The sequence below is a fragment of the Dama dama genome, chromosome 24 (genome assembly GCF_033118175.1).
Source record: "Dama dama isolate Ldn47 chromosome 24, ASM3311817v1, whole genome shotgun sequence".
Lineage (NCBI taxonomy): Eukaryota > Metazoa > Chordata > Mammalia > Artiodactyla > Cervidae > Dama > Dama dama.
This window is the reverse complement of record NC_083704.1, coordinates 54268199-54289309: the sequence shown is the minus strand read 5'-3', so window position 1 is coordinate 54289309 and position 21111 is coordinate 54268199. Positions and strand designations below refer to the sequence as shown.

Here is a 21111-nt window from a genome sequence, read left to right as displayed (position 1 = left end):
GGCACCGCCCGCAGACGCTCGGAACTGCCGACTCGGGAGCTACCCGTTGAGGGCCGGCGGCGTGAGCGGAGTGGGGTCGGGCGGGGCCGAGCCGGGCCGGGGCCTTGTGGGGGCCGGGCAGCGGCCGGGCCGGCGGACGGCGGGATGGGCTGCACCGTGAGCGCCGAGGACAAGGCGGCGGCCGAGCGCTCCAAGATGATCGACAAGAACCTGCGGGAAGACGGCGAGAAGGCGGCGCGGGAGGTGAAGTTGCTGCTCTTGGGTGAGGCCGCGCCCTGCGCTAGGACCCCCCGATTCCCCGTCCAAATCCCCAACTTTGACCTGTGGACTAGGGCTTCGAACTCCCAGACTCGGCCTGGATCTCCACACCTGGACTTGAACCCCCAGACCCGCCCGGCAAAGACATAACCAAAAAAATGGATCAAAACTCTGGGTTGGCGGAGACCTCTGATCCGTAGCCCTTGGGCCCCATCTTCAACTCATCCCAGAGCCCAAACCCCCAAATACAGCCACCAGTGCCCCAACACCCACTGCCCAGAACTCTGCTTGACCATCCACTCTTACTGTCCAGCCTGACAGACCCTCAGAGCCCCCTGCCTGTCTTTCCATACTTCCCCTAGACTTTACCCAACCCCCTACCTTCCCACTCAGCCCCCACCTTCAGGCACCACCTGTTCCCTCACTTCTCCCCCTATTCCTATTGGGCCTGAGTATCTCCAGGGCCCCTCCCAGGCCCCCACTCCCTCCCTCCCATTCTGTGCCCCATCCCTACTCTGGACCCTGTATCCTCCACCTGTGCACCTTGATCCCAAGGGACTTCTCAGGTGGAATTTTGGTTTGCACCTCTCAAGTGGAATGACTGCTTAGGAGATCACCTTCCAGCCAGAACCCCCAAACCCTTAGAGACCCCTGCTCCCTGCATCTGGCCCACCAGCTCCCTCTTTGCATGCATCTCTCCTCAAACCCTGGGCTCCCCTGCTCTTAATTTCTCTCCCACACTCTAGCCTTCTCTAGATTTCCCCACCCACCTCTTGCACCAGGTGGGCCGGTCTGAAAGGACTGGCCTTAGACACCCTAAAGACTCCACTGGTCATGTTGGGGGAGGGGACCAGGCCTCAGGCTGCCCAGGGAGTTCTGCTGGCTATCCGTTTCCCAGTTTCTAAGCCCTGTCTGGGCCAGCGAGGGGGGGTCTGGGGTTAGGAGGGAGTGTGGAGGAGTTTGGGTTGCGTCGGCTCCAAGGCCAGGAAAGATGGTGGCTGCTTGAGGGGTGGGGGGAAGTGGAAGTGGTGAGACAGCCGACATATTACTGCCCCCGGCGGGCGGGCGGGCCAAGGAGAGCCGCTGATGGGTGCTGGGCTTCCCGCACCCTTTCTGGGCCCAAAGGCCTAGGATGTGGCTTCTGAGAGTGGGTGGGCCTGCCGGACCTTGAGGCCCTGCGAGGGGGGAGTGGTGGACCAGCTGGTTGAGTAGCGGGGGGCCTGCTACGGGGTGGGCATCTGAAGTGGACTTGTGTAGAGGCTGGGGGCCTGGTAGTTGCCCCAGTCCAGCCTCTCACTGGGAGCAGGTGTGGTGCGCCCAGTAGCAGCCTGATTGGGGGGTGGGGTGGAGTTCAAACCTAGTGGGGAAGGAGGCCCTCGCGGCAGTGTTGGGGGCTGGACCATGTATGTGGGGGGGTGTGGCCCCTCAGCCCCAGAGCTGCCCTGGGGTCCCCAGGCTGTGAAAAGTGGAGCTTTTCATGGTGAGCGTGTGGCCGAGGGGACGGTGTGTCTTCCATCCTGGGCCCATCTGTTGACTGTCCCTGGGGGCCTGGCCTCAGGGGCACAGCCCCGGAGGTTTCAAAATGGCATCCGCTGCCGCTGCGGGGAGGAAGAGAAGGGGCGGGAAGGGGCGGCGGCCCAGCCTCCTGGGCTGTTTTGCGTTGGGCGCTTGCCTCTTCCTGTCTCTGCTGCGAGTGCGGCAGCGGCAGCGAGTGGGTGTCGACGCGGCGGAATGCCCATTGATGCTGCCCGCTGGGCCTGGGAAGGGTGCTTTGGGTACTGCTGCCTCCCAGTGCCCAGCCAGGGGGTCACTAGCCAGCCCCTTCCCAGGCCGATCGCAGTTATGGTTGTGCCCGAAGAGGTGTGGGACTGGGCCATGGGCCTGGGGCACACAGGGCCCCTGGCCTGGTTCTGTGTGCTGACCCCATCCCACCAGTCTTGGAACCCGGCTCAGGTTTGGGCCTGACGACCCTTCTCATACTGAGCTGGCAGCAACCAGGGGTACAGAGTCCCCTAGAAATGCTTGGCACTTTGTAGGCTGGGGAGTCCATCTCAGCATCCTGTCCTTCTGGCCTTTGCTTCCACTGTGAAATGGGCTTCCTGGGTTTGGGCCAGAGAAGTGCCGTGCCCAGGATGGGGAGTGGGGGCTAAGACTCTGCAGAGGATGCACTCACTGTAAGGGGCTGGGAGACCAAACTTTGCCTGAAATTGAGGACTCAGTCTGTCCGGACTGTCCGGAGAAGGGTCCTGGCTGGCTGTCCTTTGCCTGTCCAGTTACGGGGGAGGTGATGGGAGCCCAGCTGAGGCAGCTTCAGAGAGCTGGGCGCCTGTCCCACGTAGCGGAAAGACTGTCCAGGCAACGGGACTTGGGCTGGGCAATTGCCAGCCTTCCCTCCCAGCCCAACCACGCCTGCTGCTCCACCCGCATACTGGCTCCTTCCCGTCCTGGGGAGCCCTGCCAGCCGGCGGGCATAGTCACTGTCCCTGGGGCAAAGGCAGATGTGGTACACACGGGGGAGAGGGGTGTTCCCTGGCAGCTGGGTTGGGGGAGCAGAGCTGCTGATACTGGCTCTACTTCAGAGATACCCCCACCCAGTTCAGCTTGCTTGACCTGCTGTCCCCTGGTAGAATCTGGGGCCTTGGCGTGGGCACTTTGGGTAAAGTAAGCCAGAGTGTGTGTTTAGGGGGTGACTGATTTGTTTGGGCTTGTGTGGGCAGTCTACAGAGAAAGGAGAGATGGCTCCAGGAAGGCTTCATGGTATAAATACAACAGTTCCTCTTGCCCCTGGGACTTTGCATCTGTTCCCTTCACTTGATGTACTTTCCCCGCATTTCACTCCTACTTGATTGCTCTTCAAGACTCTGCCCAGGGATCACCTCCCAGGATCTTTCCTGACCCCCTTCTCGAAGGCTGGTAAATCACCTCCTCTAACCCCCCCACCCCCATGCCCCCCCCCGAATTAGAGCGCGGTATTTGTCTGTGTCACAGCTGCCCTCCTCCGTGGCTGGAGCAGAACTGTGTCCTGTTCATTTCTGAGCCTTCTATGTCAAGCATGGAGCCTGGGAACTATTGTCTGTTTGTTGAATGAAAGAAGCGCTACTGGTGTGAACTTGGTCTTGGACATGGGTAGATGGAGGAGTAAGATAGCGATCAGTGAGCCATCTCCTGCCATATGGGCAGGTGGCAAGGACTGTGTAAGGCCAATGACCAGGACTCAAGAGGAGACTGAGGGAAAAATCCTTCAGGCTGTTTGCTTGTGGTCTCATCATGCTCTGCTGGCACCTCAGTGCATGCTCAGTCACTTAGTCCTGTCAGACTCTTTGCGAGTCCATGGTCTGCGGGCCACCAGTTGCCTCTATCCATGGAATTCTCTAAGCAAGAATACCATTCCCTTCTCCAGGGGATCTTCCCAACCCAAAGATCCAACTCAGGTCCCCTGCATCCAAGACAGATCCTTTGCTGTCTGAGCCAGGCTCCAGAGACAGCCCTTATCCACTCCCTGCAGATCACATAGTAGGGACTCTAGCTGTTCATATGGGAAAACCAGCTTTGCATTCTTCCTTTTAGCTCAGGCTGTTTGGGGACTGTTGCAGGCCTGCTCTCTCTGCTGCAGTGGAGCCTGTCTAGCTCTTAGGGCTGGAGCTGCTCCACAGCCATGGGGCTCAGACCAGCACAGTGCTGTGGGAGTTCTTGGCCTGGCCAGTGCGGAGACTGGACATTGAGGGGCTCAGTGAGTTTTATCAAATGAAAGGAAGGGTGTTTTGTGACGCTAGTCCTGTTTGTCTCTCACAAGGGGCCTGGCACACTGTAGGTGCCTATTAAGTGTGGAAAGAATGAAACTCTTTGCACACATCCCTGAACAGGGATAAGTAATTCTCAAGCTGCTGCTTGGGGCTTGGTGTAGCAGGAGTTAGTGGGAAGGGCTAGCCTGGGATCCTGGCTGGCTGGGTGATAGGTAGAGTCTAGTGATGCGGGTGAATTTCGGGGGTAGGGGGAATAGTCCTTCCTGGGAAGGGGTCCTCTGAGTTAGCCTAGAAAAATTAGCAGTATTCGCCAGGGTCAGGCACTGGGGGCAGAGGGACCCACTCAGCATGGGTTGGGAAGTGGGAAGGCCTGGCCCGGGGGAGGAGGGCTCACACACACCTAGGTTCAGATCCCTGCTCCACCTGGTGCAGCAGCCGAGAAACCCAGCGACAGGTGAAATCCTGGTAGATGCTCTGCTCTCCGTCTACAACCTGGGATGGGGTGCCTGCCTGCAGCCACACGTGTTGCGGGGATGGTACTCCCAAGACCTGTGGGTGTGAGAACAGGAGAGGGACTCCCCCTGCTGACTCCTGCAGAGCTGAGAGTTTGATGGGGAGGAATCTCCCCAGCTCAGAGGTTGCCTAGCCTTAGTATGGAGGCCCTGGGAACCCTGACCCTTGCCCTTGGGCCGCTGCTCACAGCGAGTTAGAGGTTGAGACTTGTAGATATTTGGTGGCATCTGGAGTGACACACTGCCCTAGGGACCTTATGCCCAACTTTGGGGGCTGAGCCACCTTCCTGGGGGTGCTTAGGGTTGGGGGTTTGGCAGGGCCCTGGGGTACCAAGTGGGCTGGTACCCAGGCTGGCCTCCAGCCTCCCGGTTCTCCCCACCACCTTCTCCATCCCACCGTCCCGCTATTCCGCCATCCGGCTGGAGCTCATTAGCACTTGAATGGGGGGCGGGGCAGCTCGAACTGGCGAGTCTCTTCTTCCCACCCCTCCCCCAGGCGAGGCCAGGCTTTGTCTTCCTGAGTCGGTAGCTGCACTGCTGGGGCTCCCAAGCTAGGGAGTGAGTAGGGGGTCTAAACCATTTCTGACTCCCCCTCTGCCTGCCCAGTCCCCCTGGGCTCAGCCCCTGCCTGTGACCCCAGTGTTGGTGCGGCCCACGAAAGCAGTTGTACCTCTAGGATAGGAATGAAGCTGGGTCCTTCAGGGGCTACCCCTGAGCTGGGAGACTGGGTGAATCAGGGCGATTTTGCAAGGGAAGTGACCCTGGAGCTCAGCTGAAGACATCCCAGGAGGGGTTGGAGAACCCCAAGACAGAGGGCAGAGCAGGTGGTAGGGACAGAGGGAATGCCTGCCCCTGTGGCTGGAGGTGGAAGTGAGGCCAGCTGGGGCACTCAGGCTTCCATGCCAGGCCCTGAGGCAGCGTTGAGCCACCCACTGTGCTTGAGTTGGAGCCTGTGCTGCCAGATGGGGACTGGCACAGTCAAGGGCCTCTTCGGGTTGGCCCTGGGCTGGCCTGAGCTGCAGGATCATTGGCTAGCATCATAGATATCCTAAGCCTGCTAACAGCAACCCAGCAAGTGACCGCAGGTAGTGCTGGGGGTGGGACCTGATGGGATCCCAGCGAGGTTCCCAGGCTCCAGCAGTGCAAGGGCTGGCACTTGCGGCAGCTTGGGCCACAGGCGGGGGCACTCAGGTCCTGCACACCCTGTCCTTGATGTCCGTCCCTGGCTGTCTCTCTCAGTCTCCATCTCTAAAAGCCACCCATTCTTTAGGCAGGAACAGGATGGAGGAAGCTTTGTCCACTTAAGCTCTTAGCATCTGAGGGTCCAAGGACTTGGCCTCCCTCATCCCCAGCAGAGGATGAGACAGTCCAAGCCAGAGCCTGAGTACTGTCTCCAAGGCAGGACCCAAGCCAGCTTCTAATCTCATCTTTCCACTCTCTCAGGGGCAGGAGTCATAACCTAAAAGGTCAGCAGGGGAAAGGGGTTAATGGGTTCTGGCAGACCACCGCTGCTGTACCCTGCCTAAGAAGGCCCTGGGAGGGCAAAGGACTGGGCCCCTCTGATGATGGCCCTAGTACCTGATCCTCTCAGACAGCTTCTCGTCAGCCACAGGTGCAGGGTGGGGCTCCTCTGCCCAGCCCCACCCAGCCTCTCTGCCTGGAGCTCTTGTTCTTACTAAACCCGAAACACTCCACCCTCACCCTTAGGCTGCACCGTGGGGCTCTGATGTCTTGGTGGCTGGGGGAATAGTCTCCCTGGAATAGCCACACACTGTCTAACCTGGGTTGGCCCTTCAGTGTTGGCCTCCTGCGTACACTTCCAAGGCTTGGCAGTAAATGCCAGGCCCGTTTGAGCCAAAGCCTAAAGGTGGGATCGTACAAGGCTTGTGCTGAGAAGGGTGTCCTTGTGGCTCAGAGGATTCCGGGGTGCCAAGGCTGCTACAGCCTCAGATCTCCGGTTTGTGGGGGGGGGGGTGTATTGATGGCAGCAGGTACCACGTCCCGTGGTTGGAGGAGGGGTGGTGAAGTCTGCACGGCAGGGCTGGGCCTCTCGGGGAAGTGGTGTCCACACCAGAGGAAAAGGAGGAAGAAGCTGGAGGAGGAGGAGCCCAAAAGAGGAAGAGGCCAGAGAGCCGCTCACACTGTGCACTGGGGTGGGGAGTGTGAGGCAGTTCAATGGGGGGGGGGCGGGCTTTAGAAGGTGAGCCCCACCTGTGAGGGGGCCCCGTGGGCTGCCCCTACTGGTGGTCCCCGGGTTGGAGGCAATCCAGACAGTTCTGTCCCTTGTCCTGTCCCAGTGGCCACTGGGCCCAGGATCTCAGAGAAGGTGGCGCCTCTGAGAAGGATTCCAGGCTCCTTCTTTGGCCACAGGAAGTGGTGGCTGGAAGAGGGACGCTGGCGGAGGGGGCGGGGGGTGTAGCAGGAAAGCAGAGGGCTGCTCCCATGTTCCCGAGCCGCCATTGCCCTCCAAAGCCGGAAGGCCGGCTGCAGGCCCAGATGAATGCCCGGAAATGGAGCAGCAGCCCTGGGATTAGCTCACTCTGGGTTTCCCCTGCCTGGAGGTAGACAGAAGGGCCCTTGATCCAGCCTAAGGATTTCCCCCACCCCACTACCCACTGGGCCTGGGTAGTGGGTGCCTTCACTGGGCCTCAGTTTCCCCTCCGGTGATAACAGTAGCTACCTCAGATTGAGCTGTGACCATTGCACAGGGCCGGTCTCTTCATGTTTAACCCTGTGGAGCTGGGACTGACAAACCCATTTCACTGATGCAGAAACGGAGGGTCGGGAACATCATGTGACATACCCAGTAAGTGGAGACACCAGAGGACAACCCAGGCGGTGACTCTGAGCACCTGTCCCCGGCTGTTTTCTCCCCACAGGATTCTATGCCCAGTTGGCAAGAATTGCTCAGTCAGGGTGACAGGCAGGTGCTTTGGGTGTCCCCATGTCCTGCATATGCCTGAGGGCCTTGATTCTTCTTTTAGGGGACTCTAAGGGGACCATCTATTCTAGAGAGTGGGACCCAAGACTGCGTGAATCTTTTTCCAGCTTAAAGCCAGAAATCTGCTGTGTGGCCATGGGGTGACCTCGTCCCAATACAGGTGCCCCCATTTTCGCTTCCCACTCCCCCTCCCAGCCCGTGTCCCCTCGCAGGAATGCTCAGGTCACTGTCAGGCAACTTAGGGTTTTGCTTTTCCCCAAACATGTTTGTGCCTCCCACAACCCCTGGGCTTGAGAGGACTAAGTCCCGGCCTGAGGAAAGCTCGGAGGCTGTCAGGGTGCGGTGTGGGGGGACCCTGAGCCTGGTCTGGAGACTGGGGCTTGTCCAGATGAGGAGAAGGGAAGAGTGGTCCTGCTGAGGGTCCCCACTAAGAGCAAAGGCTGCGGTGGGCTCCTGTATGGCGACTCATGTGTCCATGGTATGGGCTGGCCACAGCATGGGAAGACGACAGCTGGTCCTCATCCTTCTTGGCCTCCGAAATCCAAAGTTCAGTTGCCTTGCCCTTCCCTGCGGAGTTCCCAGGGTTCTGCTCTGACTTGTCAGGCCAGGCCCTGGGGAACTGAGGAGTCTAAAGGACCTAGGAGAGAGCAAGGACAGAGGTGGCAGAAGCATCGAGGCCAAACACAGAGCTGAATGAACATGGCATCCTCATGGCCAGTCCAGACTCCAGGTCCCAGGGCGCCCTCTCCCCCACCTTCCTCACTGTGTGCCCTGAGACTGGCCGCCCCTGTCGGTGCCCAGGGCTGGGTCCTGTGACGTCACGCTTCTCAAGCCTGGTTCGTGGCTTGTGGGCACGCAGACACACTGCCCGTGTGGGCTGGACCCCGGGGTGGAGTTTGGGGTGAGTGTGAAGACCCAAGGGAGGCTGTTCGGGGCGGGCATTGAGCCTGGCACACTCCCTTGAGCAGTACATTTCAGAGATGGGGACACTGAGGCCCAGACGTGGGCATCTCACCCTGGGTCTACCACAGTGATTCAGACTCTTTGAAAAGAGCAAGGCGATTTCCTCCAGTGAAGAAGCATCAGGAAGAGGGCTGTGCCAAATGGCCCGGCTCCTTGTACGACCTGGGCCCCGTCTAGCAGTGCCTGGCAGTGGAGGGTAAGACCTGTATGCAGCCTCAGTGGCCGATGAGGGACAGGTCTCAGGGCCTCCTCTCCTCCAGCGTGGCCTGCTTTACCCGGTGCCTCAGTTTCCCTTTTTTCGGTGGGCAGGGCCCCACTGCAGGAGACACAGCCCTGCCCTGCAAAGCCCTCTTCGTGCCTGGGAGAATCCGAGGCCTGTTTCCTTTGCAACGAAGAGCAAAGGCTTGGCCAGGCCCTGGTCCTTAGTGCTTCCCTGATGGGTGTCAGGAAGCCGCTGGAGGCTTCCCAAGCGGCAGAGACTGGAGGGAGGGAGGTTCCGGCTTTGCTGGAGCACCTGGAGGAAGGCGAGGCCACGCATGTGGGTGGGGTGTCACCCGGGTCCGTCCAAGACCCTCCCCCCACCCCCGTGCCAGACCCCTGCTGAGCCTCCTTGGAGTGAGTGAAGCGCAGCACCTGGAGGAAGGAAGAGACGCCAGGGGCGGGGCTTGGAGGGCCTTTGTCTGGCGGGGCCCTCTCCCCCTCCCCGTCGTCCCCATTGTTCCCTCGTGTGCCGCGTCTCTGCAGGCCGACGGCTTCCCAGGCTCGGGAGGGGGCCGTGGGTGAGGCACCTCCCCCAGCTGCCCCTCGCCGCCGCCGTCGCTTTCCAGAAACAGACGCTCCTCCGCGCCGCCCAACCCCCACCTCCTCCGCTGGGTCCCTGGCGGCCGGGCTCCCCCTGGTGGTGGCGGGCCGGGGACCCTAAGGCTGCAGGGGCGGGGCGGGGCGGGAGAAGGGGGGAGCCCAGAAACGGCAGGCTGGGCCGGAGGCTGGAGACGTGGCACCTTCCTGAGATGAGAGTGGGAGGTAGTTCCAGGGGTGGCGCCTTTGGGGTGGGCTTCCCAGGGTGCACCCCAGCCTTCCCCCAGCGGCCCACCAGGGGAGGCCAGTGAGGGGGGCGGGGAGCTGTGCTGGGAGGCTGGCAGTGGGGGGCGGGCCCGGCTGTGGGTTTGAGCTGGGCTGCTCCCCACGTCTACCCTGTGGTCCGAGCCACGGCTGCTTCTGAGAATCTCTGCCCTCAGGCCTGCCACGTCAGCTGGCAGCTCTCCCCGGCCCCACATGTTCCTGGGGAGCCCACCAGCTCGAGAGCGTCTGCAGGGAGCCCTGCTCCCCGGCCTTCAGGGTGCGGAGAGAGCCAGGGATTGGTGTCTGCAGTGAGACCTGCTGGGCGGGAAGGAGTACCCTGCCCAGGTCGGAGTGCCGGGTTGTGTGGAAGGGAAGTGACGAACTGAGAGCAGAAAGCCAGCAAAGGAGTGCGTGGCTCTGACTCCGGTCCCACGTTATACAAGTCCCGGCAGGGAACCACCACCACTGCTGAGTCAGCCTCTCAAGCCCCTGGTCACTGCCCTGGGCTCTGCTTTTGCCTGAAAGTCTCAGAAACTCGCCTTCAAAATGAGATGGCCACGGCAGGCTCCTTTGCAGGCTGTGGTCACAGTGACCTATGCAGCGTGGTCACTGTGGGTTGCAGGAAATGAGAGGTTTGGGGAGCTTTGTCCTCTTCCGAAGGGGAAAAGAAAACAGCGATGATAACTTTGATCTCAATGCTCGCGGTGTGCCGGGCACTCACCCGTCTCCTAGGATGAGATAATGCTGGTATCCTGTTGCACAGATGAGGTGCCAGAGCCAGGACAGGATCGGGCAGCCATTCTTGGAGATCTCAGGGAGGATGGAGGTGGGCACCAGGGCTGTGGTGGGTCTGGACCTCCCTCTGGGAGAGGATCTGAAAACGTGACATGGGCCCGCTGGCCCCTCAAGGCTTCGTGGCTCCTGCAGAAGGGAAAGTGGGGCCAGCGAGGAAAGCAGCACGTCAGGGCCTCCCAGCAGGACAAAGCCATGTCTGGGAGGTAGAGGCTTCAACACAGACAGACCACAGCGGAAATGCAATGCAGGGACTTGGGATCAGCATCACGCCATTGGACTGGGGGCTCTGTCTTGCTGGCAGAGGCCCTGCTGTCCTTGTTCAGGCAGGTGGAGCCGTTCTTCCCCTCCTCTCCCCCCCCCATCTGTTCCCTCCTCCCGTTGGGGCCCAGGGCTCCCAGAGTGGAAGCAGATGTTCCAGTGCAGAGCAGCCGCTGTCGCCCTGCACATCTCGGCAATTACTGCCTGCCCGTTGGGGGCCCTGCAGCTGTGCCCCGAGGCAAGGGCTGCAGAGGCTTCTTCCTTGGTGGTGGGACGAGGTATGGCCCAGTGGGAACACTGAGGGCGCTGCGGGGATCCTTTGTAGGTCCCTCTGGTCCCACTCAGCTGGAGAAAGGAGCGCCCACTGGGCCCGCCGTGGGTACAAGACTCCTGACGCCTTCTGCTGGCTGAGTCCGCCACCCCCACCCCAGCACCTCTGCAGCAATCTGGATCGAGCTAGTGATGCCCCCTTCTCTGAAGGGAAGGTGCAGGGCTGGGTGGGGAGAACTGGGTACCTAGGATCAGCAAGGTACAAGCAAACCCCGGGCCAAGTGCCAGCCTATCTAATAGGGAAGCGTCATCAGGCGCCAATGGAAAAGGAGCTCCTAGGACACCTCGCTTGTGGGCTGCCTGAGAACCAGGGTGTCCAACTGGATAGAGCCCATGGCCCCACCCAACTCTGCCCCCAACCCCCATGATCTGTGGTAGCTCCTCCTGGGCCGCGCCTGTGATTCTGTCCTGGTGCTCTCCCCTGCTTTCTGCTTGGCTGCTAGCACCACACCCCTGTCCTGCCACTTAACTCCTTCCCTCTTTGAGTCACAGCTGTGGGAAAGACTAAGGGACTGCTCTGAGTCCAGGGATGGGGGCTCTGTGACTTTGTCCACCTGTCCCCTTGCTGGGGGCAAAGAATATGTCCTCCTCTTCGGAGGGAGAAGAAGCGAGACTGAAGCTCAAAGGGGACAGGGAAAGGGCCCTCAATGTCTGCCCAGTCCACTGCTGCTAGGAAAATCAGATGCAAAGCAGGTTTGTGCTGGCATCCTCATCTCTGGGCAGGGTCACGGAGTGGTCCATGCCTTTTACCAAGAGAGTAATCACAGGACTAGACCTGGAGGCTGGTGCCTCAGGTGCACTGTGGTCCCCAAATCACCCCCACCTGAGGTCCCCTGTGCCCCGGAGAGCTGCCCCCTCTGAGTCTTGGATCACCTGACTCAGGACAGCGTGATCCATGTGACCCATCACTTCACGCCCTCGGCCTCCGTTCCTGCACTGGGCCGCCAGTCCTGGCTGGGACTCGTGGCTCCTGGGTCTTCCTTTGCCCCAGGCTGTCCACCCTCCCTCCTGCTGTCTGGGAGCAAGTGACTAGGTGGGAAGGAAAGTCAGATGTCACCTGGCCTTCATTCGTGGTCAGCCAGTCCAGCGCTGTCCTCCCTGCCCCGTGGATTTCTGGGCCTTGGGGGAAGAGCCTCCGTGATTCGGCATCACCACTGGGCCTTCCCAGGCCCTCTCCCCTTGGGCCCACTCCACAGGTGGGGGCTGTTAAGTGAGGGGTCCTGTCCTGGCCGCTCCCCTGCCAGCCCTATGGAGAGGAATGCTGCCTCTGACCACAGCCCATGCCCAGGGGAGATACACTAGGCCTGAGGCCTTCAGTGCCCAGGGGTTGAACCAGTAAAGGGGCTCACACCCCAGCCTGCCTATTTGTGCTGCTCCCCCCGCAGTGCTCCCCAATCCTGGGAAGCAGGCCTGGGACAGTCACAGAAGCCCAGTGATTCCAGGCGGCATTTGTGAAGCGTCCTCACAGAGGCCCCTGGCTTGTGGCTGCAATCCACACCTCAGTTTCTCCTGGTCAGTGTGGGTGTGGGGTGGGAGGTAGGTTGGATACAGGTGGGCAAAGACCTGGAGTTGGCAAGTAGGGTCTGATGCTGCTTAGAGGGCAGTGCGGAGACTTGGACCTGAGACACTCTGGGCATGTGGGATAGTACTAAGAGGCAAGGTGGGCCACATGCAGAGGAGCTGTAACCATTTGATAGCGGTGTCTCTCAGTTTCCGCCCCCCACCACCACCTTTTAAAAAAAAAATGTTTTGGCCATGTCCCACAGCATATGGAAACTTAGTTCCTCGATCAGGGATCAAACTCATGCCCTCTGCATTGGAAGCGTGGAGTTTTAAACCACTGGACCACCAGGGAAATCCTTCAGTTTCCTCATTTGTGAGGTGGGGATGAGGGTAGAGCTGACTTATGCCCGGGGCTTGCTGTGAGACCACCTAGCGAACGGGGTAGTCTTAGAATAGCGACTGACATGTAGGGGGCACGATTCGCCGCTGTGCTGAGACCATCGTTGCTGACATTCATGCTGCTCGTGGCAGTGTGTGTGTTAGCCCCTTCATCCTCTGAGATTCTTAACCATCCCTGAGGGGTATATGGGGGCCAAGAGTTCCCAAGGGTGACTTCCCCCACAGACCCCACCGCCCACCCTGCTGAGCTGGTCAGAGAGACAGACCCACCACAGTGATCAGGAGGGTTGGGACACGTGTAGGTGGGACATTGGGCAGGTATGCCCGGCAGAGAGAACTCCTTGGGCAAAGACCTGGAGTTGGCAAGAGGTAGTGCCTGACAGTGCTGGGACAGAGCAAGGGTGCAGTCTGGGCAAAGGCTGGGGGAAAGCTGGGCTCAGCTGAGGTGCACTCTCCCTGGAGCTTAGGACAGGGAGCGGCCAAAGGGAAGAAGTAAGGCCCTGTCCCGACCCCTAGCCAGGACAGGAGTGGCCTTCCTGGTCTCACACTTCCCTGCACAGACTCCCTTGGGGAATGCAGGTTTCTGGGCTGCACCCCTTGAGATCTGGCTCTGTGTCTGGGATGGAGCCCGGGAAGATGTTTTGTTTAAAAAAAACCCAAAAGACATTGTCCTGCAAGATCTGAGCCATATTTTGAGTAGGGCTGGGCAGGTCAGGCATCATTATCCTACATACCTCCTTGCTCTTCTGAATCCTGGCTACATGGTCTTGGGCCAAGACTTTTCTGAGCCTCAGTGTCCACATCTGTAAAATGGTAGAAATAGTACCTGTTTTGTGCGGCTGCTCCGACAGTCACCGGAGCGAATTCCTCAGCATTGGTCGAAGAGAAATACAAGATGGGGCTCTGCCAGGCTGGGGAAGAAGCATCATGAGTCAGTACGTGTGTGTCTGTGACACTGCCTGTCCCCCAGGTCCTGGTGTCTTTTCTGCTTAGAGGAGAGCTCGGCCCCACAAGCAGGGTGCTGGGCCTCAGCTGTGTCTGGAAGGCAGGAGTATGACACCATGCCCGGACCCAGGCCCCACGGCAGCTGCGGCTCACGGTGTAGGGAGAAGAGTAAGCAGGGCTCCTCTGCCTGCTATGGCCCGGTGCCACGTTGGGGAGCACTGTCCGCAGAGTGGCGAGCCTGCATGTGCGAGAGTGACAGGGTGACTGCTGAGCCCCAGGTCTCCAGCCAAAGCCCCTGGACTCAGCCAGGGCAGCGGGGAACCATGTTGAGCAACAGGCCTTGTGGGAAGCCAAGGCCTGGAGTGAGTCCACCATGGGGTCCAGGTGGCCTAGATTGTCTTCACCCCGTGGCCCTGCCAACCGCACCCCCGGTAGCTCTGCTGACCACCAGACCTGACTGCTTCCATCTGCAACTGAAGAGAAGAATGGGTCCTGCCTCCCGGGCCACATGGCCGGGCCGCTAGTTGCTGGCCTTTGTGTCCCCACTGGGCCTGCTCCCTGAACCCCCGTGTCCTTTGTTCCAGGTGCTGGGGAGTCAGGGAAGAGCACCATTGTCAAGCAGATGAAGTAAGTGCTGTGTGCGGGAGACAGCCTGCAAACCTTGGTTTCCCCTCTTCTTCCTCGGGGTCTGTACCGCCCCCAAGTGTAGGCCCAGCCCGTGTTAGCCAGGTCCAGCACTTTCCCAGAGGCCACGTTCATCCTCTGCTCCCCAGTGGTTCAGAGGCAGTCTCCTCCTGTCTGAAGTAGCTACTGCAGGCCCCCGTAGCTCCAGACGCCCATGTGGGGGTCCCCGTGCCCGATACATCCTAACCCTGGCCCCCTGGCTGCCAGGATCATCCACGAGGATGGCTACTCAGAGGAAGAATGCCGACAGTACCGGGCAGTCGTCTACAGCAACACCATCCAGTCCATCATGGCCATTGTCAAAGCCATGGGCAATCTGCAGATTGATTTTGCCGACCCCTCCCGCGCGGTACGTGGACTCCCCAACCCCTGCCTGCCTCCCATAACGCTTCAGGGCAAGCCTTGTGCAGGGGGAGCTGAGAACACCCCAGTCTGGGCCCCCTTCCGGAGGCGGCCTCCCTGCCTCTGAGTAGTGGGGTGGGTGTGTGCTCCTGCATCGCACTGACCGCTTACCACTGTGCCCAGGACGACGCCAGGCAGCTGTTCGCATTGTCGTGCACGGCTGAGGAGCAGGGCGTGTTGCCTGAGGATCTGTCCGGCGTCATCCGGAGGCTCTGGGCTGACCACGGGGTGCAGGCCTGCTTTGGCCGCTCGCGGGAGTACCAGCTCAACGACTCTGCCGCCTAGTGAGTACTCATTCCACGGGGCCGGGCCGGCGGTGGAGAGGGGGGAGGCCTGGACTATAGCCTGAACCCAAGGGCCTGAGCACCCTCAGGAGGATACGATGAGTTTCTGCCCTGTCAGCCAGGGTCTTGGTCGTTTGGGTTTGGCCTGGAAGAGGGATGTGGGGAGACATCCATGGGCTCTGGGTGGGCTCCCCCCGGGGAGACACCCATGGGGTCTGGGTGGGCCCCCCCGCCCCCAGATAGGCTGAGGGCCCTGTATTCTCACCTCCCATCTCCTACCTCTGTGTAAGCCAGTTGCTCTGTCTGAGCAGCTTTCCCACTCTCACTGCACTTCCCATCCTGAGCCCACCCAGAGAGGGGCTGGACCTCCGTGAAGCTGGGTGGGAGGCCGGTCTTGCCTGGCCGTGATTCCTGAGCCCTGCCCCAGTCATGTGGACAGCCTCCCACCCTCCCTGCAGTGGCCTGAATGCACTTGCAAGAGCATGCTCCCCCATAGGAGCGGCGGAGTCACAGCCACACACGGTGGGGTGGGGGGGCTGGGGGGGTTTACTCCCAGAGGTCATAGGCTCAGTGCCAGCAGAGCTTGGGGTCCTGTGGGCAGGGAGTGGTGGCTCCTATAAACCCCTGTCATCTCAGGGCCTGGGATACTCAAGGAGGTCCTGTTCACGACCACCCTCCGGCCCCTTCCCACTCCTGTATCATCCGTGTCCTTCATTCCCCAGACATTAAACACCCACTGCGTGCCCAGTGCTGTTCTGGGTGTGGGGATTCAGCAGTGAACATGGGCCCTGCCCTCCCAGGCAGGTTTATGCTGCAACGAGATCACCCAGGGTTGGGGAGCAGATTGGAACACTCCGGGGTCCAGGGATCCTCCAGCCCCTCCTCACAGCAATCTTCCAAGGCTGCCCTGGGGCCCTGGGGCCCTGGGGTGAGCCCCCCTGCTGCAGACAAGGGAAGAACTGGTGTGGTATTCACCATGAGGCTGGAGGCTCTCCGTAGGGGGTGGGGTAGAGTTTGCAGGTCACAGCACATGCGTCACGGTTCCCCATAGCCCTTCCTGTTTTTCTTTTCGGTCTCTGCGTCTCTGAAGTCATTTCCCTCTGGCCTAGCTGCCTGTGGGGGAGCCAAGCACTGGCCCCAGCAGCCCTGCCCTGAGAGCAAGACATTGGTCCTGGGCAGTGACTGGGAGGCCTAGACCCAAACCCCGAGGGCACAGCCAGGATATTGAGGCAGGCAGCTGAGCTAGTCTCAGGGCTAGGCCAGGGCGGCATTGGTACTAATTAAGAGAGCTGGTAGTGGGGAGCCCCTGGGACCCCTGCCAAGCTAGTGGTTATGCCCTTCCCCTGAGGAGCCCAGATTTTGCTGGGCTCTGGGCAGAGAGCCCACTGGGCCTGGCAGGCCTCAACCTGTCCAGCCCCGCGTCAGGAGAGTGCTAGGCTGCTCTGCGGCGGGTGCTGTAATTGCGCCGATTAGCATCCTGCCTCCCTCCCCGAAGGACGAATTCGCCCCCTCCTGCCACCCTCGCCTGCAACTCTACCACGCTGGATCCTGTGTGAGGCTGGCCTGCCTCCAACCTGGGTGCTGGGGCTTGGCTGGCTGGCCTCAGAGCTGCCCCTCAGCTGAGCGGTAAATGCAGCGCAGGCAAGGGTTAAAGAGTCAGATAGCCAATAGGAGTTTGCTGTAAGACCCTAGGGAACCCAAACCTGGGGGCTCAGTAACACCTACAGGGGTGGGATGGATGTTCAAGTGGGAGGGGACATGGGTAAACCATTGGCTGCTTCATGTTGATGTTTGGTAGAAACCAACATGATACAATAAAGCTATTAACCTTCCATTAAAAATAAATAAAGGAGCTATGCCTGAGATATAAAGGGACGGAAGGGCAAGGGGCCAGTTGGCCCCCACTGACATCCTCCCCCCCCCGACCCCAATACCCCTTCGCAGCTACCTGAATGACCTGGAGCGCATCGCCCAGAGCGACTACATCCCTACGCAGCAGGATGTGCTGCGGACTCGAGTGAAGACCACGGGCATCGTGGAGACGCACTTCACCTTCAAAGACCTACACTTCAAGTGAGCGGGCCTGTGGGCTGGGTAACAGGGTTAGGAGCAGCCAGCCTTGGGGGGTGACAGGTAGAGATCCTCACACCGGGGCCTGCTGAGGGCTGTGCTGGGCAAGAAGGTTCATCTGGGATTCCCCAGCCCCATTCTGAGTTCCTTAAGGCTGTGTGGTGGCCAGCACCTCACAGCCTCTGCTGACCCGGCCCCGTGTGGCAGCCACCTACCCTGCTGACCAGCCTCACTCACTCTGCTGGGCCAGAACTGGCGGGGAACGTGGGCCAGTGTGGGTGATACCGTGGAGGCAGCTGCCTGACCCTGAGCAGGCCTCTGACCTCAGTCGGTCAGCCTGTGAAATGGGGCAGGGAGCTTCTCCCAGAACTCCCTTCTCTGGAGCTAAGACGCTGTGTCCGCAGGATGTTTGATGTGGGCGGTCAGCGGTCCGAGCGGAAGAAGTGGATCCACTGCTTTGAGGGCGTCACAGCCATCATCTTCTGCGTAGCTCTGAGCGCCTATGACCTGGTGCTAGCCGAGGACGAGGAGATGGTGAGAGACCCAGAGGTCACGGGGAAGGGAGGACAGGGGTGAGGGGTTGGGGGGTGGCTGGTGCTGAAAGCTCTGTCCTGCCCCCAGAACCGCATGCACGAGAGCATGAAGCTGTTTGACAGTATCTGCAACAACAAGTGGTTCACGGACACATCCATCATTCTCTTCCTCAACAAGAAAGACCTGTTCGAGGAGAAGATCATACACAGCCCCCTGACCATCTGCTTCCCTGAGTATACAGGTGTGGGGTCTGGGCCTCTGGGGAGGAGCTGGTGGTGACCAGGTGGCCCACGGGCGCCCCCCGCTGGACAGAAGGGTAAACGGCAGGATACTCACACACTGCCTCATAGGCTTACACACTTGTGTCTGTACACCCCAGGGCTCTTCTTAACACACTCGGGCACGTACCCCATACATGTCACTGGGCGTCGTCCCTCACACAATCAGGTGCCCCTCTTTGCACTGTGCACTCTCACAGTTGTCACACATACATGCTTGTTGGTTCACACACACAGAACCTTCTCTGTCCTTGTGGGATGGGCCCGCCTGCCGCACATGTTGCAGGAGTCCTCACCGTTTTGCCTCACCCCCCAGGGGCCAACAAGTACGACGAGGCAGCCAGCTACATCCAGAGCAAATTCGAGGACCTAAACAAGCGCAAGGACACCAAGGAGATCTACACGCACTTCACGTGCGCCACCGACACCAAGAACGTGCAGTTCGTGTTTGATGCTGTCACCGATGTCATCATCAAGAACAACCTGAAGGACTGCGGCCTCTTCTGAGGGGCAGCGGGGCCTGGCAGGATGGTGAGCCAGAGGGGGCCGGGCAGGGAGGACCAGAGTGGGGCCACTGAGCCCAGCGAAGGGACAGGGTTGGGGCCAGAGAGCGTCCAGCTGCGGGTGGTGAACTTGGACACCTGTAGAGACCAGAGTGCGGGGCGGGGGGGGCACAGGGCGTTGAGTCAGGAGGGTGACCGGGTTGGGCACTGAGCCTGTGGCACAGAACAGCCCGGGCTCCGTTCTGCCCAGTGGTCCAGACAGTAGAAGCTCCGGGCTGTGTCCTGGGACAGAACTGGAGGGCTGTCCCCATTTTCCTTGGCGAAAACTCACGTTCCCACCCGCCAGGCCACTGGCCTGGCCTGAAGCATCGAGATGACAGAGGGGGCCCAGCCGCCCTCCACTCAGTACGACCGGCTCTGCTCACCCCTGCCATCTTTCCCTCGGACCCATCTGAGGGTCCAGGGCTGAGGCTGGCTTCACCAGCCCTGGGAGCGGTGGGTGGGGAGGGCTCTGCCAGAGCTCCAGTCTCCCCTCCCATTCATTCTTGAACAGGGGTTACAGTGTGTGTGTAACCTAGCAACACACGTTGGCCACCATGTCCCTGGTAACAAGTGGGTGGGGAAACTGGAGAAGGGTCATCGTCTAGGGAGGTGGGCAGAGAGACCTACACTGGCTACCTCCGTCCCGACCCACGCCCTGACTGTCCCCTACCTCCAGGGCCACCGCCGACTCCGCTACCCCAGCCCCTGAGGAAGATGGGGGCAAGAGGACCACGCTCCCCGCCTGTCCCCCTGGCCGCTTTTCCCCTCTTTCCTCTCTGTTCTTGGCTCCCCGCTGTCCCCGCCCTCAGCTCCAGAGACTTGGGGGACGGGCTGCCACAGGCCTCCCTGTTTGAAGCCTGCCCTTGCTCCAGGTGCAGGGAATGCCCGTAGCCCCTCCTGGCCTCCGTTGTGGTTTTAACCATTGTTTTGTTCTGTGATGGGGGAGGGGAGCCCATGTTGAGTCTCCCACGGCCTGTGTTTGTTTGGAGGGGCACCACTTCTCCAGCCTGGGACCCCTGGCTTCGCCCAACACCAGCCCCTGACCCAACCCGAGTCCAAATGTTTACAGGGAGCCTCCTGCCCACCCCCACAACCGCCCCCCACCCACCCAAGCCACTCGGAGGCCCCAAAGGAAAAAGCACAAGAAGCATGAGACGCCACCATTCCTGAAGACCACAGTCCACCTGCTCATTCTCGTAGCTTTTTTTTTTTTTTATTAAAAAAAGAGAAAGTCAAAGGGGAAAAAAAAAGAGAAAACTGCAAACCTAGAAAACTTTTTAGAAAAAACTATTTAAAACTGTCAGATCCTGACCAGCACCCACCCAGCCCCTTTCCGGTGATTCCGTGCCTTGAGCGTGTCTACGTGTTTACACCCATCCCTCTGCTGGTTGCCCCCTGTGCGGGTGGCACCCCGACCCTGCCCTCCACAGAATTGGGTTCCAAGGGCTGTTCCAGACAACTGCCAACGTCACTGAGGGTCCCACCCCAGTGGCCCTGGGCCCTGGCTCCATTAACCTAAATGTAGCTCCTTAGCGCTAACCTAGGAACCGCCGCTGCCTGCTGAGGGGCCATGCCCCTCATGCCCTCGCCCCAGGCCCGGGTCCTTCAGCGTTGAACACTTCCTTGCTTTTTTCACATGTTTTAATGGAATTGTTCACCTGGTTTGAAATAATAAAACGTAGAAAGAAAAAAAAAAAAAATTCCAAGACCTGCTCGCCATTCTTTTCTCATGAGGGCAGAGACCCAGGTTTAGATGGGCTAAGGTGATAGTGGTCTGGCTCCGGATCCTCACTAGTGGCAAGGCCCTGGGTACTCAACTGCCAGGTCATGCTGAGGCCCAGTACTCATCGCTTCAGTTTTCCCCCTTGGACTAGTCATCTTAACGTGTTGGGGCCTCTAGGTCTCCCCCTTGACCCCCAGCGCTTCTGCAGTCTTAGGTCTGGGGGAGCTTTCTGGAACAGTGGGGCCGATTTCTTAAGGAGTTCACCTCCTAAGGGATTCTTCCACACTGGGAGAAGGAGGAGTGTCCAGTGAGTCTCAGAGGCTTTCATGAAGCTATGGGAAGTGCTCGTGCGTTTCTGGAGGAAAGGCAGATGACAGTGCTTGGGTGGCTGTGGGAGAGCCCCGAGAGCCAGGCAAGGTGCCTGGACTTCTCTGCCCTGGACCACGGGGGAGCCGACTTAGCCCGTGGGGAGGGGTCGGTGAAAGGCCCGCCTCTTCCGGGCGGGGCTCGTAGATGAGCTCTTCCACCTCCGGCCGCCAGAGGGCGCGGCGGTCCGCGCTCGGCCCCGCCGGGCTGGTCACGGAGGCTGACGTCATCGGGTCCTGCGGAGGCCGCGGGCCACAAAGGCAGCTTTGTAGGGCGGCGGCGGGACAAAGCGGCCCGGGCCGGGGTCGGCGCCTCCGAGGCGGGGAGGGCGGGGCCGGCGGGAGGACACCGCCGGGGACCTGGGACCCCGCCTCCGCACACCTGCCAATCCCCTCTCGGCCTCCGGGCCCCCGAGTCCTGGCAGGCGATGAGAGGCTGTGGCCGCCCCCCTCGGATGGAGTTCAGCGGCCCCCCAACTCCTCCCCGGTCCCTCGGGCCTTTCCGCTACCCTATCTC

At 60.4% G+C, this 21111-nt stretch overlaps 1 protein-coding gene across 1 annotated transcript; it reads left to right on the top strand.

Moving 5' to 3' along the window:
- Positions 1 to 83: 83 nt before the first annotated feature.
- GNAI2 (G protein subunit alpha i2) lies at positions 84 to 20206 on the top strand. Its single transcript, XM_061128543.1, has 9 exons — positions 84 to 262; positions 14294 to 14336; positions 14601 to 14742; positions 14919 to 15079; positions 17024 to 17152; positions 17554 to 17683; positions 17771 to 17924; positions 18278 to 18492; positions 19183 to 20206. The coding sequence occupies exons 1-8, from the start codon at positions 145 to 147 to the stop codon at positions 18466 to 18468; spliced, it is 1068 nt and encodes a 355-aa protein (XP_060984526.1). The 5' UTR covers positions 84 to 144; the 3' UTR covers positions 18469 to 18492; positions 19183 to 20206.
- Positions 20207 to 21111: the final 905 nt, after the last annotated feature.